Below are 15,726 nucleotides of genomic sequence, written 5' to 3' on the forward strand. Positions count from 1 at the left end.
CAGAGAAATGGCATACTGGGCTACGTTAGCTGCTAACGTAGCCGTACGAGTGGGAATACGAGAGACAGAAGCCGCGGATCTAGTAACAAATGAAGGAAGACTTAATTCCCAATAAAAACAGCAGGGTTTTCTTCGTCTGGCGGTGGTTCGGCTTCAAGTGAGTATATGTCGAACAGACAACCGTAATTTGTCAAGTGGGGGGGGGGAAGCGTTGCTATAAAAAGTAGCATCACTGCTAATATGTGGCATTATTTGAAAAGTCACTCGCTAGAGAATGAAGAGAATTTTTTAACCTTAGTAACATACCACATAGTGAAGGACGAATACTATTTGATTTCCTATTATGCAGCTCATTTTTATTCGACACTTAAAATGTCTCTGACAATCTTGCACTTTGTTTTTGGAAATGACTTGAATGTTTGTGCCATTGCTTAATAACTTTAATAAATACACTTTTGGTCAATTGACTTAGTGGTGATTTCCCTCTCTGCATGAAAGTTTAAAAGTAGCATATATGAATGCAGTATGAAGAAGAATGTTTTAATGTATACTCATAGAAGCACCATACTGCTGTGATATGTATCAAGTGTTCATTCAAGGCCAAGACAAAATATCGTAATATATTTCGTACATCGCGATATGGTCTAAAAATATTGCGATATTAAAAAAAGGCAATATCACCCAGCCCTAGTATACATATATATACACATATATATATATATATATATATATATATATATATATACACACACATATATATATATATATATATATATATATATATATATATATATATATATATATATATATATATATATATATTTATATATATATATATATATATATATATATATATATATATATATATATATATATATATATTTATATATATATATATGGGGCTAGGCGATTTATCGATACACTCGATATATCGCAACACGACGTGTTGAGTTTATACCAAAATGGATACATGGATGTATCCATTTTGGTATATGGAACCATAACAAGATTCCGGAGTGGCCTAGCCAGTCTCCAGACCTAAATCCAATTGAAAATCTTTGGAGGGAGCTGAAAGTCTGTGTTACTCAGCGACAGCCCAGAAACCTGACTGATCTAGAGAAGATCTCTGTGGAGGAGTGGGCCAAAATCCCTCCTGCAGTCTGTGCAAACCTTGTGGAGAACTACAGGAAACGTTTGACCTCTGTAATTGCAAACAAAGGCTACCAAATATTAATGTTGGTGTTCAAATACTAATTTTCAGCTTTATCACACAAATAAATTGTTAAAAAAATCATTTATTGTGATTTCTGGATTTTTGTTTTAGGTTATCTCTCATACAGTAGACATGCACCTACCGTGAAAATTTCAGACCCCTCCATGATTTCTAAGTGGGAGAACTTGCAAAATAGCAGGGTGTTCAAATACTTATTTTCTTATCTGTACATAAATACAAACATGTGCATACACACACATACATACACTACATACATACATGTATACATATACACACAGACACACACACACACACACCTATATATATATATATATATATATATGGTTTTTTTGATACCAACCCTGCCACGCCCCTGCCGCCACAAATTCATTGCCGGTCTACTGGAAACAATGCGTCGAGGCTTTAGAGTAACCCTGTAAAATGTAATTTGTGTCTGCACACTACCTTTTCCAGCCAAATTGATTTGGAATAACCGTAGAACAATGTTTTTTTTAAGATCACATACATATAAAGGAGGGGGCCACATTGACCCATACTGTACACTTGAAATGCTAAAATCAATCCAATGTACAATAAATGCTGATCAATCTCAATAAAACATTACCTTACGAGTATGTTTTGAGTGTGCTATCTAATAATATATTTATTTTACAGTAATCTGAAGGCCAAAAAAAAAAAAAAAAAAAGATGTGGGATTAAAATAGCCCTGAAAAAATATGTGGAGATGTACTGTAGGGAGGGATTCATATGGCCCCATTTGTTGCGATTTACCTGACACAAGTAACGTGACAAATTGGAAGGGTAAACTACCCATTTCAGCCGCTGAATGGCAGAGTGTTGAATATCTTAAAATGTGTGCTGTGGCAATTCCAACTTTGACCACAGTGCTGGTTGCTATGACCATCATTTTCAACAGGCTGCATTGCAAAATGATTAGCCCGCCACCTTCCTGTCACGGGAGATCCACTCAGGAACGGGGCCATATGACTCCCATCCCTACTGTAGAAAAGAATGCAAACAAGTGTGTGTCTGAAGGAACCCACACCAGTGTTGTCACAAAGCAGTATATTACCTTGAAATTGCTGGAATTGACCCAAGAGCTTGCGATGCCATCCACCATCTTATCAAGAGCAGTCTGGTCCTGTTCAAGGTCCCGAGACTTGTCTTTGTCCAAGATATAGTCAATGATGTCTTGGCCCGTCTGTAGGCGCTTGCCCACATCTTTTTGCAGGACGTGGGCCAGGCAGCTCTCCATGTTGGCCTCCATCAGCCTTTTAATTGTCTCCTTATTTGCCTCTGTCAATCACACTAAACTCAACTGGCTTTTTGAACAATGAGCCGAGACAAGTTTGTAGTTTCTTCCAAAAGACCGTCCGTCCTGAAGTGGGAACGGCTAGCCCACTAGCTAGCTAGTGGCTGTGCCCTCGAGACTGATGTAGTTGGGCTGTGGGAATGGTAGCTATGCACCATGTGTGCCCGCGCAGCAGCTGGGGAGCGCTGACTTCTCACCACTGCTAAGTGTTGGAAAGGGTACTTTAGGGGAGCAGCAAAGGAGGAGTAGGATGGTGGCCAGATTACATATCCGTGTCTTTTCCTGGGATCTGCCCTCGAGAGCCCTAAAAGACACAAAAACAGATGAGGGATAAAATGGCCCAATACAAAGTGCAATCATATGTGCGAAATATGTTTTTTTTTATTGCTCATGTTTTGGTTTTTCGTTCTTCGTTTTACTCTTGTAGCTGTATTTATCAATAGCGCAGCTGAAGTGGTAGCTGGTTGCATCAGCTCTGTGCTCTTTTAAAGGCATACTGAAATTAGATTTTCTTATTTAAACAGGGATAACAGGTCCATTCTATGTGTCATACTTGATCATTTTGCGATATTGACATATTTTTGCTGAAAGGATTTAAGTAGAGAACATCGACGATAAAGTTCGCAACTTTTGGTCGCTAATAAAAAAGCCTTGCCTGTACATGAAGTAGCAGACGATGTGCGCGTGACGTCACTGGTTGTAGATCTCACATCCACACATTGTTTACAATCATGGCCACAAGCAGCTAGAGCGATTTGCACAGAGAAAGCGACAATTTCCCCATTAATTTAAGCGAGGATGAAAGATTTGTGGATGAGGATAGTGAGAGTGAAAGACTAGAAGAAAAAAAAAGACGAGGGCAGTAGGAGCGATTCAGATGTTATTAGACGCATTTACTAGGATAATTTAGGAAAATCCCTTATCTGCCTATTGTGTTACTAGTGTTTTAGTGAGATTATATAGTCATACTTGAAAGTCGGAGGGGTGTGGCCACGGGTGTGGTGACCGCCAGTGTCTCTGAGGGAAGCCACGGAGGAGCCAAGAGAGTCACAGCTGGCTCTTTGACAGCTGCAGGAGGGACGACACAAGCTCCGCTCATGTCTACGGTAAGAACCACAACTTTCTTACCGAAACCTACCGGTTGACATGTGGTAGAGAACCATGTTAGCTTGACCGCTCTGTTCCATATTAAAGCTTCACCGTCAACTTTAGGGAATGTAAACAAAGATACACCGGCTGTGTTTGTTGTGCTACAGCCGACCGCAATACACCGCTTTCCACCAACATCTTTCTTCTTTGTAGTCTCTATTATTAATTGAACAAATTGCAAAAGATACAGCAACAAAGATGTCTGGAAATCTGTGTAATTATGCGATAAATGCAGACTGCTTATAGCTTGGATCGGGCTGGAAGAACATGTCCGCTACAACCGGTGACGTCACGCGCACGTGTCATCATACGTGTTTTCATTCCGTGATGTTTTCAACGGGGAAATTTAAAATTGCAATTTAGTAAACTAAAACGGCCGTATTGGCATGTGTTGCAATGTTAAGATTTCATCATTGATATATAAACATTGATATATAAACTATCAGACTGCGTGGTCGATAGTAGTGGGTTTCAGTAGGCCTTTAATGTCTTAAGTACTTTGATGTTTTTCCTCTTGTGTTCAGGTGAAGGGATTTTACTTTATTTTTGTGGACAGTGGAAGATCAGCCTGCGATGATACTCATGTTTGTGTTTAATTTATTCATTTAGGATTATTGGACGAGTGACTTTTTCCGAAACCTTTGTGTGTAGTAGAACGTAATAAGTCGAAAGAAGCTAATACTTCACTAGAAGGGACTCTAAAAAAAGATTAAAAAATCTATTTGGATATAAAGTTATACACAGTGCTAAAATAAATACATTTCAACAATATCAATAATGAATAATAATAACATACATTTGTTTATTGACTAAACTATCAATAATACATAAAGGCCTACTGAAACTCACTACTACCGACCACGCAGTCTGATAGTTTATATATCAATGATGAAATATAAACATTGCAACACATGCCAATAAGGCCTTTTCAGTTTACTAAATTGCAATTTTAAATTTCCTGGGAGTTTCTTGTTGAAAACGTCACGGAATGATGACATGTACGCGTGACGTCACGGATTGTTAGGAAATATTAGCGCTGCGCACACACAGCTAAAAGTTGTCTGCTTTAACGGCATAATTACACAGTATTTTGGACATCTGTGTCGCTGAATCTTTTGCAATTTCTTCAATTAATAATAGAGGAGTCAAAGTAGAAAGATGGAGTAGGAAAGCCTTAGCCTTTAGCCACACAAACACACAGTGATTCCTTGTTTAAAATTCCCAGAGGTGAAGCTTTTCTAAGGATCAAAGCGGTCAAGCGAACATGGATTCTAACCGAATGTCAACCAGCAGTTTTCGGTGAGAAAATTGTAAAAAGTCGCCACTTACCGGAGATCAGCTGAGCTTGTGCTGTCCATAATACTGCCATCGACTTCCATCAGACATTGGCCTCAAGATACCCATGGATACACCTTTCCAACTATCAGGTACTATTAAAATCACTAAAACACTAGCAACACAATAGAAAGATAAGGGATTTCCCAGAATTATCCTAGTAAATGTGTCTAAAAACATCTGAATCCGTCCCAATGCAATCGCGTTTTTTTTTGTTTTGTTTTTACTTGTTTTTTTTTTAGTCCGTCGCTATCAATATCCTCAAACACGAATCTTTCATCTTCGCTCAAATTGAATGGGAAATTGTCGTTTTCTCGGTCCAAATAGCTCTTGCTGCTGGAGGCTCCCATTAAAAACAATGTGAGGATGTGAGGAGCCCTCAACGGGTGACGTCATCGTCTGCAACTTCCGGTAAAGGCAGGGCTTTTCTGTTAGCAACCAAAAGTTGCGAACTTTATCGTCGATATTCTCTACTAAATCCTTTCAGCAAAAATATGGCAATATCGCGAAATGATCAAGTATGACACATAGAATGGACCTGCTATCCCCGTTTAAAAAAGAAAATCTCATTTCAGTAGGCCTATAAGTGAAAATGAAAATACAGCTTAACCACTTTAGTCATAATTTGTCCACTAAGCGGGAACTGCATTTTTGTTCTCTATTGTTAATAATCTCAATGAAAAACATGACAACATATGGATTTTTTTTAATGCATTCTAAATAATAAATACACTTGAATAAAAGTCCACTTACAACAAAGCCAATGCATTCAACTGAATTAGTATATTTGAAAAATCTAGGCATTTAAAAAATGATATGTTGTGGTAAACCAGCGGTTCTCAACCTTTTTTCAGTGATGTACCCCCTGTGAACATTTTTTCAATTCAAGTACCCCCTAATCAGAGCAAGGCATTTTTGGTTGAAAAAAAGAGATAAAGAAGTAAAAACAACACTATGTCATCAGTTTCTGATTTTTTAAATTGTATAACAGTGCAATATATTGCTCCTTTGTAGTTGTCTTTCTTGACTTATTTGGAAAAAAAGATATACAAAACACTAAAAACTTGTTGAAAAATAATCAAGTGATTCAATTATAAAAAACGATTTCTACACATAGAAGTAATCATCAACTTAAAGTGCCCTCTTTTGGGATTGTAATAGAGATCCATCTGGATTCATGAACTTAGTTCTAAACATTTTATTCACATAAAAGAAATTTTAACATCAATATTTATGGAACATGTCCACAAAAAATATCTCATTGTTGTATTTTTTTTTCATATTTTGTTGAAGTATTATTCAATAATTATATTTATAAAGGATTTTTGAATTGTTGCTATTTTTAGAATATTTAAAAAAACTTCTCACGTACCCTTTGGCATACCTTCAAGTACCCCCAGGGGTACGCGTACCCCCATTTGAGAACCACTGTGGTAAACTACTAATAGCAACAACATAAGCTAGCCCGGTGTTTTTCAACCTTTTTTGAGCCAAGGCACATTTTTTGCTTTGAAAAAATGCGGAGGCACACCACCAGAAGAAATTCTTAAAAAACAAAACTCAGTTGACAGTAAAAAGTCATTGTCGCAATTGTTGGATATAACTTTAAACCATAACCAAGCATGCATCAATATAGCTATTGACTCAAAGTAGGTGTACTGTCACCACCTGTCACATCACGCCCTGACTTATTTGGACTTTTTTGCTGTTTTTCTGTGTGCAGTGGTTTAGTTCTTGTCTAGCGCTCCAATTTTGGTGGCTTTTCCTGTTTTTGGGTATTTTCCTGTAGTAGTTTCATGTCTTCCTTTGAACGATATTTTCCGCATCTACTTTGTTTCAGCAGTCAAACATTTTTCTGTATTTTCTATCCTCCTTTGTGGGGACATTGTTGATTGTCATGTTCGGATGTACATTGTGGACGCCGTCTTTGCTCCACAGTAAGTCTTTGCTGTCGTCCAGCAATCTGTTTTTGTTTATTTTGTAGCCAGTTCAGTTTTAGTGTTGTTCTGCATTGCCTTCCCTAAGCTTCAAAGCCTTTTCTTATGGGCACTCACCTTTTCTTTATTTTTGGTTTAAGCATTAGACACCTTCGCCTTCGGGTGGGGGGACGGGTCCTGACTGTTGTTTGTGCTTACGCACCAAACAGCAGTTCAGAATACCCACCCTTTTTGGGTACACTCGAGGGAGTACTGGAAAGTGCTCCTCCGGGTGATTCCCTTGTCCTACTGGGAGACTTCAACGCTCATGTTGGCAACGACAGTGAAACCTGGAGAGGCGTGATTGGGAAGAATGGTCGCCCGGATCTAAACCCGAGTGGTGTTTTGTTATTGGACTTTTGTGCTCGTCACAGTTTGTCGATAACAAACACCATGTTCAAACATAAGGGTGTCCATATGTGCACTTGGCACCAGGACACCCTAGGCCGCAGTTCCATGATCGACTTTGTAATTGTGTCATCGGATTTGCGGCCTCATGTTTTGGACACTCGGGTGAAGAGAGGGGCGGAGCTTTCTACCGATCACCACCTGGTGGTGAGTTGGCTGCGATGGTGGGGGAGGATGCCGGACAGACCTGGCAGGCCCAAGCGCATTGTGAGGGTCTGCTGGGAACGTCTGGCAGAGTCTCCTGTCAGAGAGAGTTTCAATTCACACCTCCGGGAGAACTTTGAACATGTCACGAGGGAGGTGCGGGACATTGAGTCCGAGTGGACCATGTTCCGAACCTCTATTGTCGAGGCGGCTGATTGGAGCTGTGGCCGCAAGGTTGTTGGTGCCTGTCGTGGCGGTAATCCCAGAACCCGTTGGTGGACACCAGCGGTGAGGGATGCCGTCAAGCTGAAGAAGGAGTCCTACCGGGTTCTTTTGGCTCATAGGACTCCGGAGGCAGTGGACGGGTACCGACGGGCCAAGCGGTGTGCAGCTTTAGCGGTCGCGGAGGCAAAAACTCGGACATGGGAAGAGTTCGGGGAAGCCATGGAAAACGACTTCCGGACGGCTTCGAAGCGATTCTGGACCACCATACGGCGCCTCAGGAAGGGGAAGCAGTGCACTATCAACACCGTGTATGGTGCGGATGGTGTTCTGCTGACTTCGACTGCGGATGTTGTGGATCGGTGGAGGGAATACTTCGAAGACCTCCTCAATCCCACCAACACGTGTTTCTTTGAGGAAGCGGTGCCTGGGGAATCTGTAGTGGACTCTCCTATTTCTGGGGCTGAGGTCGCTGAGGTAGTTAAAAAGCTCCTCGGCGGCAAGGCCCCGGGGGTGGATGAGATCCGCCCGGAGTTCCTTAAGGCTCTGGATGCTGTGGGGCTGTCTTGGTTGACAAGACTCTGCAGCATCGCGTGGACATCGGGGGCGGTACCTCTGGATTGGCAGACCGGGGTGGTGGTTCCTCTCTTTAAGAAGGGGGACCGGAGGGTGTGTTCCAACTATCGTGGGATCACACTCCTCAGCCTTCCCGGTAAGGTTTATTCAGGTGTACTGGAGAGGAGGCTTCGCCGGATAGTCGAACCTCGGATTCAGGAGGAACAGTGTGGTTTTCGTCCTGGTCGTGGAACTGTGGACCAGCTCTATACTCTCGGCAGGGTTCTTGAGGGTGCATGGGAGTTTGCCCAACCAGTCTACATGTGCTTTGTGGACTTGGAGAAGGCATTCGACCGTGTCCCTCGGGAAGTCCTGTGGGGAGTGCTCAGAGAGTATGGGGTATCGGAATGTCTTATTGTGGCAGTCCGCTCCCTGTATGATCAGTGTCAGAGCTTGGTCCGCATTGCTGGCAGTAAGTCGGACACGTTTCCAGTGAAGGTTGGACTCCGCCAAGGCTGTCCTTTGTCACCGATTCTGTTCATAACTTTTATGGACAGAATTTCTAGGCGCAGTCAAGGCGTTGAGGGGTTCCGGTTTGGTGGCCACGGGATTAGGTCTCTGCTTTTTGCAGATGATGTAGTCCTGATGGCTTCATCTGGCCGGGATCTTCAGCTCTCACTGGATCGGTTCGCAGCCGAGTGTGAAGCGACCGGAATGAGAATCAGCACCTCCAAGTCCGAGTCCATGGTTCTCGCCCGGAAAAGGGTGGAGTGCCATCTCCGGGTTGGGGAGGAGACCCTGCCCCAAGTGGAGGAGTTCAAGTACCTAGGAGTCTTGTTCACGAGTGGGGGAAGAGTGGATCGTGAGATCGACAGGCGGATCGGTGCGGCGTCTTCAGTAATGCGGACGTTGTATCGATCCGTTGTGGTGAAGAAGGAGCTGAGCCGGAAGGCAAAGCTCTCAATTTACCGGTCGATCTACGTTCCCATCCTCACCTATGGTCATGAGCTTTGGGTCATGACCGAAAGGATAAGATCACGGGTACAAGCGGCCGAAATGAGTTTCCTCCGCCGGGTGGCGGGGCTCTCCCTTAGAGATAGGGTGAGAAGCTCTGCCATCCGGGAGGAGCTCAACGTAAAGCCGCTGCTCCTCCACATCGAGAGGAGCCAGATGAGGTGGTTCGGGCATCTGGTCAGGATGCCACCCGAACGCCTCCCTAGGGATGTGTTTAGGGCACGTCCAGCTGGTAGGAGGCCACGGGGAAGACCCAGGACACGTTGGAAAGACTATGTCTCCCGGCTGGCCTGGGAACGCCTCGGGATCCCCCGGGAAGAGCTAGACGAAGTGGCTGGAGATAGAGAAGTCTGGGCTTCCCTGCTTAGGCTGCTGCCCCCGCGACCCGACCTCGGATAAGCGGAAGATGATGGATGGATGGATGGATGGCATTAGACACCTTTTTACCTGTTTGCGACATCTACAAAGCTATTAGCTACCGGCTGCCACCTACTGGTATGGACGAGTATTACACGGTTACTCTGCCGAGTTCTAGACATTACAGACACTCAACAACAACACATCATTTGCAGACTATAACTACTGGTTTGCAAACAATATTTGTAACCCAAATAGGTGAAACTAGAAATCTCCCACGGCACACCAGACTGTATCTCACGGCACACTAGTGTGGCCGCGGCACAGTGGTTGAAAAACACTGAGCTAGCCGATGGTGTCTTTGATATATTCTTTGAGCAAGTTGCAAAACAACCCCTTTCATCTTAAGACTTCTTACTACAGTACTTCCTATTTCCCAAACCGTTCAAGAATCAAAACATTCCATTTTACACATCCCCAAAATTCCCACTTTTCCAATATTTCCCGTTTTCCAAGTCAGGATTTGATTAGAGCTTTAGCAATGACACATCATTTCTACACATTTACTTCTCTCGCCTTTATATGAAACGATGAATTGCAAAAAATGAGAGAACGCTTGCAATGCCTGTCAATGACGATTGTGTGGCATGAAGTTGACCAAGTCCCATCAGTACATTTAAGTAGAAATGTGATGACAATGTATATATATATTTATTTCTGTACATATTTACGGTGTTTCAGGTAGGATGTGTGCTATTGTGTCATGTTCGCTAGCTACCATCACTGCTAGCAAGTTGCTAACACTTGACATATAAAACCAAGCATTTAACTCACTATTACTTTCACTATTTATTTACTTTATCCCCACCAGACTGCAGGTGAAATACAACTAAAGATCTTTCTTCAAATGAAACGTCAGAAAACACAAAGAGGCAAATGTGAGTAGGAGGCGAACGATGTGCATCCACAATTATAATGTATATAAATGTACTCACCATAGTTTGTTTAAAGGTCTCTTGTGGTTGTAGACACACACTCTGCTAATGTGCTTTGTAAAGGTTGACGGCCTAAATGTCCTTTTCTCTCCACCCGGAATGCTGCCTGCAGCACAAGAATGGGATCGTCGTGCGCAGGCGCACTCGGCAGCAGGATGATTTGGAGAATGTCGCATGGCCACAAGTTGACGACGAAGGACAACCTCTGGCGACCTCTTCTGGACAACAGTAGTACAACAGCACGACCGCTTTCTAACCCAGCATCACTTTATGTTCGCCAGAAAAACATTTAACACCAGTAAAAACGCGTCTGTTTCAGCTTTTTTTGCTTGACGAACTCAATTAAGTTGCAAAACTACCCTTTAACGAAACATTTAGAAGTAGTCATTTGACTTTCCAATAATTTGGCTTCACTAAAATTGGTAGACAGATAGTACTTTATTGATTACTTCAGGAGAGTTCCCTCGGGAAAATTAAAATTGCCGCAGCAGTGTACAGAATTGAGAGCTAATTTAAAAAGTACCGTATTTTTCAGAGTATAAGTCGCTCTGGAGTATAAGTCACACCTGCCGAAAATGCACAATAAGGAAGGAAAAACATATAGAAGTCGCAGTGGAGTATAAGTTGCATTTTGGGGGGAAATATATTTGATAAAACCCATTACCAAGAATAGACACTTTAAAGGCAATTCAAAATAAATAAAGAATAGTGAACAACAGGCTGATTAAGTGAACGTTATGACGCATAAATAACCAACTGAGAATGTGCCTGGTATGGTAACGTAACATTACATCTACTCCCTTACTTGAATGAGCCAAATAATATTATTTGATATTTTACGGCAATGTGTCAATAATTTCTCACATAAGTCGCTCCGGAGTATAAGTCGCACCCCTGGCCAAACTATGAAAAAAAAACTGCGACTTATAGTCCGAAAAATACGGTAAATAATGGGGGTAAAAATGGAAATACTGTGTTGGCCCTGCACATACTTGCTAACCTTGAGACCTCCGATTTCGGGAGGTGGGGGGGCGTGGTCGGGGGTGGGGTGGGACGGAGGCGTGGTTGGGGCCGGGGGCGTGGTTAAGAGAAGAGTATATTTACAGCCAATATTTTTATCCATCCATCCATTTTCTACCGCTTATTCCCTTTTGGGGTCGCGAGGGGCGCTGGCGCCTATCTCAGCTACAATCGGGCGGAAGGCGGGGTACACCCTGGACAAGTCGCCATCTCATCGCAGGGCTAACACAGATAGACAACATTCACACTGACATTCACACACTTGGGCAAATTTAGTGTTGCCAATCCACCTATCCCCAGGTGCATGTCTTTGGAAGTGGGAGGAAGCCGGAGTACTCGGAGGGAACCCACGCATTCACGGGGAGAACATAATTTATATATGTATGAAATACTTAACTTTCAGTGAATTCTAGCTATATATATTTATTTTATTATATGTATATATAAAAGAAATAGTTGAATTTCAGACGGCACCTATCAAATACACAATAATAAAAACACAATTGTTCTACTAACTGCGCTGTGCTTGCAGGGTACTAAAAAAAACAACACTTACCTTTTACTACTTGAGTAACGTCACTTCCGAGTGTCCAGAAGATGGCGCCAGTATGTGCTTTGCCCTGCCGTCTCTCGGTGTCAGCTCTGTGTCGGGCCCGACCTGGATTAGCTGCGCCCTTGGACATGCTGCCCCCCGCCAGGTTCGGATCTTGTGAACGCAAGATCTTTGACAAACAAAACGTTTATCCTGAAGGATTTCTTGACTTCCTCTGTGTGACGGAAACATGGCTGAGAGCCGGGGAGTCCGCCCCTCTTAATGAATTTCTGCCTCCGAAGTGTTCCTACTTTAATTCTCCGCGGCCGTCCGGTCGAAAAGGAGGAGGATTAGCAGTCGTTTTTAAAAATGACTTTATATGCCGTAGGATCCGCCTGCAATCCTCCTTTTCAAGCTTCGAAATGTGTATGTTTGAGCTGGAGGGGGCGTGGCCTCCAGCTCAAGCTGAATTTCGGGAGATTTTTGGGAGAAAATTTCTTCCGGGAGGTTTTCGGGAGAGGCGCTGCATTTCGGGAGTCTCCCGGATTTTCCGGGAGGGTTGGCAAGTATGCCCTGCGATGAGGTGGCGACTTGTCCAGGGTGTACCCCACCTACCGCCCGAATGCAGCTGAGATATGCTCCAGTGACCCCCCCGTAACCCCAAAAGGGACAAACGGTAGAAATGGATGGATGAAAAATAGAATATAAAACAATTAGAATAAACATAAAAAGCAACAATAAGAATAAAAATATAACGGTAAAATTAAGAATATAACAACACAAATTAGGCAGTAGTGACGATGTTTTGAAAATGTATTGCAATTTTAAACATTTTTTGCATCCCGTCATCCTAGTAACCACCTCCCCACAGAGAGGAGCTGTACAGTCTGATGGCTTGTAGGACAAAGGAGTTTTTTAGTCAATTAGCCCGCCTGGATAGCAGAAAATTTTGTTATTAAAACTCATAATTATTTTGTCATTAAAACTCATTTTAAAGCCAAATCAAATTATAACATTGTCAAATACTAAAATGAAACTGTTCTTAAAATATTTTTGCAAAAATTTCACAACAAACGAGCTCGGAAACTTATCAGCCATTTAGCCTTAAAATTGATTTGAAGAGTCTGCCGTATTCATTATAAGGAAAAAATGCTAATTAAGACACCCATACTTTTGACAGACATTCAGTATTACACAAAATGTGTCTTAAGAATACATTTAGAGTTAATAGTAACTTTTCTCTCTGGCACTCATCGAGGGTGGATGCTCCCCTTTCCTCTCCCTTATCTCTCCTGCTTGCTGCTTTGTCTTGTTTTAACTTTCTTGTTGCCTCTTTTTGCACTGCTCTCCAAATCTAAACATTGGAACTATTTAACTGGCCTCAACAAAATTGACAAGATCTTGGGTTTGGGGGAACCTGCTGTCGTGACGAAGCGGTTCTTGCTGGACACACGACGGACTCTTGGGAGAAGGAGTGCCGCGTGCCCGGTGACCCTTTTCTGTCGAGGATGTGAAGATATCTACCTATTCGGAATTATGACAACAGGACATCTGCTGATTGGAGTAAGCGTTGCTCTGGTTTGTCGACAAATTGGAAGTTGCTGGCAGTCTTCAAAGTACCCCAAAGCCGCCACAAATGATTGGAGGATGCGGGAAGAACTGTAGATTACATCGGACTGTCTACCCTGCAGGTTTGAGGACCAGTCATACACAATTTAGAGTGAAAAGCAAATTTTATTGTCACCCGCATACAACACATTCTAAATTGCATTGTTTCCCTGGCTTCGAGACTCTCCCGAAGGACAGCGCATCCGAAGACACTACAAACTCCCGTCTTGTCTCATGGACACACACCTGTTGTTGTTGACTTTGGACTAGCGACTGCACAATACATCAAGGCCACGGAACAGACACTACGGGCTTACACACACACACATCCAGAAAAATATACGCCACACATACACACCTCATCCCCCACAACCCAACGCCCTCGACACAAATCCCATAGGGGTGATGAATGGATGGATAGTCAGCGCCTGAAGAGCTGCGGCCTACCACCATGACCTTGAACTACCTTCCCTCTGTTGCTAGATATCTCAAGATGTATGTTGTAATATGTATATGTGCTTTGCTATGGAGGTTTTTACCCACTCCAGACTGGGCCCCCTTAGAAGGACGGACTAGATTGTATTTTTTTACTCATCCTTCCCCAGCGTTCACCTTTTTCCCATCTTTTCCGGGGCGCCTTATGGCGACCCATCAGCGTTCTTGTTCTGTAACTCTGTACACTGTTAGTTTGTCTAATCTTGAACAGGTTTGTGCTGATAACATAGTTTCATTGTACTTGTGCAATGACAATAAAGACCTATCCTATCCTAACAGTAACACATAATGAAAGGTATTAAACATGAACATCCCCAAAAGGCACGTAACATTTTGAGAGCACAGGAAACAAACTGAAAGTATGACTGATAAAAGAAACATTAAAAAATTAAAAAAAATAGCTTGTGCCACAACTTTCTCATATGGGCAGATAAACATTCGTGACATAAATCAATCATTTTGATGGTACTGCAAACAACTACTCCAATGACTGTTTAAATTAACCTATACTAACACTGATACTAGATAAATGGGCGATTACATTTTTCAAACTTTTTCAACCTGTGCTAAGTGAAAATTTCAAGATGATACCCTGAAAACTACAAACACTTACTGAAACATTTACAGCACTACCCTTAGCAACAAAGTTTAAAACTTCAGTAATCCAAGTGTCATAATTTGACTGCAGTCACAACTGAAACTCAATGTGAAGTAATGAGGAACATAAGCAGTGTCACCGTTAGACATGTAAAGCGACAAGACAATTTTTTCACAAATGACTTTTTTGACCAGTAGAAGGCACTATTATGAAACACCAATACAGTATCAGTGCAGTTTCAACACCACCAGTGTGTGCTGCTCACATTTACACATCAGAATCAGAAATACTTTAATAATCCCTGAGGGGGGATTAAAATGTTCAGCACAATCCCATTCAAGATCAGACAAACATTACAGGGGGACAGAAAAGGATCGCTGACGGGTCTGCCAATTTCCGCCGGCGTCACTTATATAAAAGGTGAGATACAGGTAAACAATGGGGGGGGGGGGGAGAAAAAATCGGGAAAAAACAACTCATAGCCATAGCACACATCCCTCTTACACACATGTAAACATCAAAGAACACAAATTACATTAAAGACAAAGGAGCAGAGCTGATGCAACCAGCAAATTTAACATACAGCTATGAACAAAAACTAAAGTAAACATACACTGTGGTGGCTTCTGCAGTGTTCCACGCCATTGTCTGCTGGGGTGGAGGGAGCATGGCCAGAGACAGGAGCAGACCCAACAAAGCAACCAAGAGAGCAGACTCCACTCTCGGCCGCCCACTAACTCGGCCAGTGTCCAGTCCGCATGGATGAGCGAGG

At 42.5% G+C, this 15,726-nt stretch overlaps 1 protein-coding gene across 1 annotated transcript in view; it reads right to left on the reverse strand.

The window, feature by feature from the left end:
- Positions 1 to 10,850, reverse strand: part of clasp1a (cytoplasmic linker associated protein 1a) — a 154,604-nt gene extending 143,754 nt beyond the window's left edge. Inside the window, 2 exon segments of the mRNA XM_061918624.1 lie at positions 2,307 to 2,850; positions 10,702 to 10,850. Of these exon segments, the coding sequence (XP_061774608.1) occupies positions 2,307 to 2,501 (195 nt within the window). The 5' untranslated portion in view covers positions 2,502 to 2,850; positions 10,702 to 10,850.
- Positions 10,851 to 15,726: the final 4,876 nt, after the last annotated feature.

Source organism: Nerophis ophidion, linkage group LG13 (assembly GCF_033978795.1).
Source record: "Nerophis ophidion isolate RoL-2023_Sa linkage group LG13, RoL_Noph_v1.0, whole genome shotgun sequence".
Classification (NCBI taxonomy): Eukaryota; Metazoa; Chordata; class Actinopteri; order Syngnathiformes; family Syngnathidae; genus Nerophis; species Nerophis ophidion.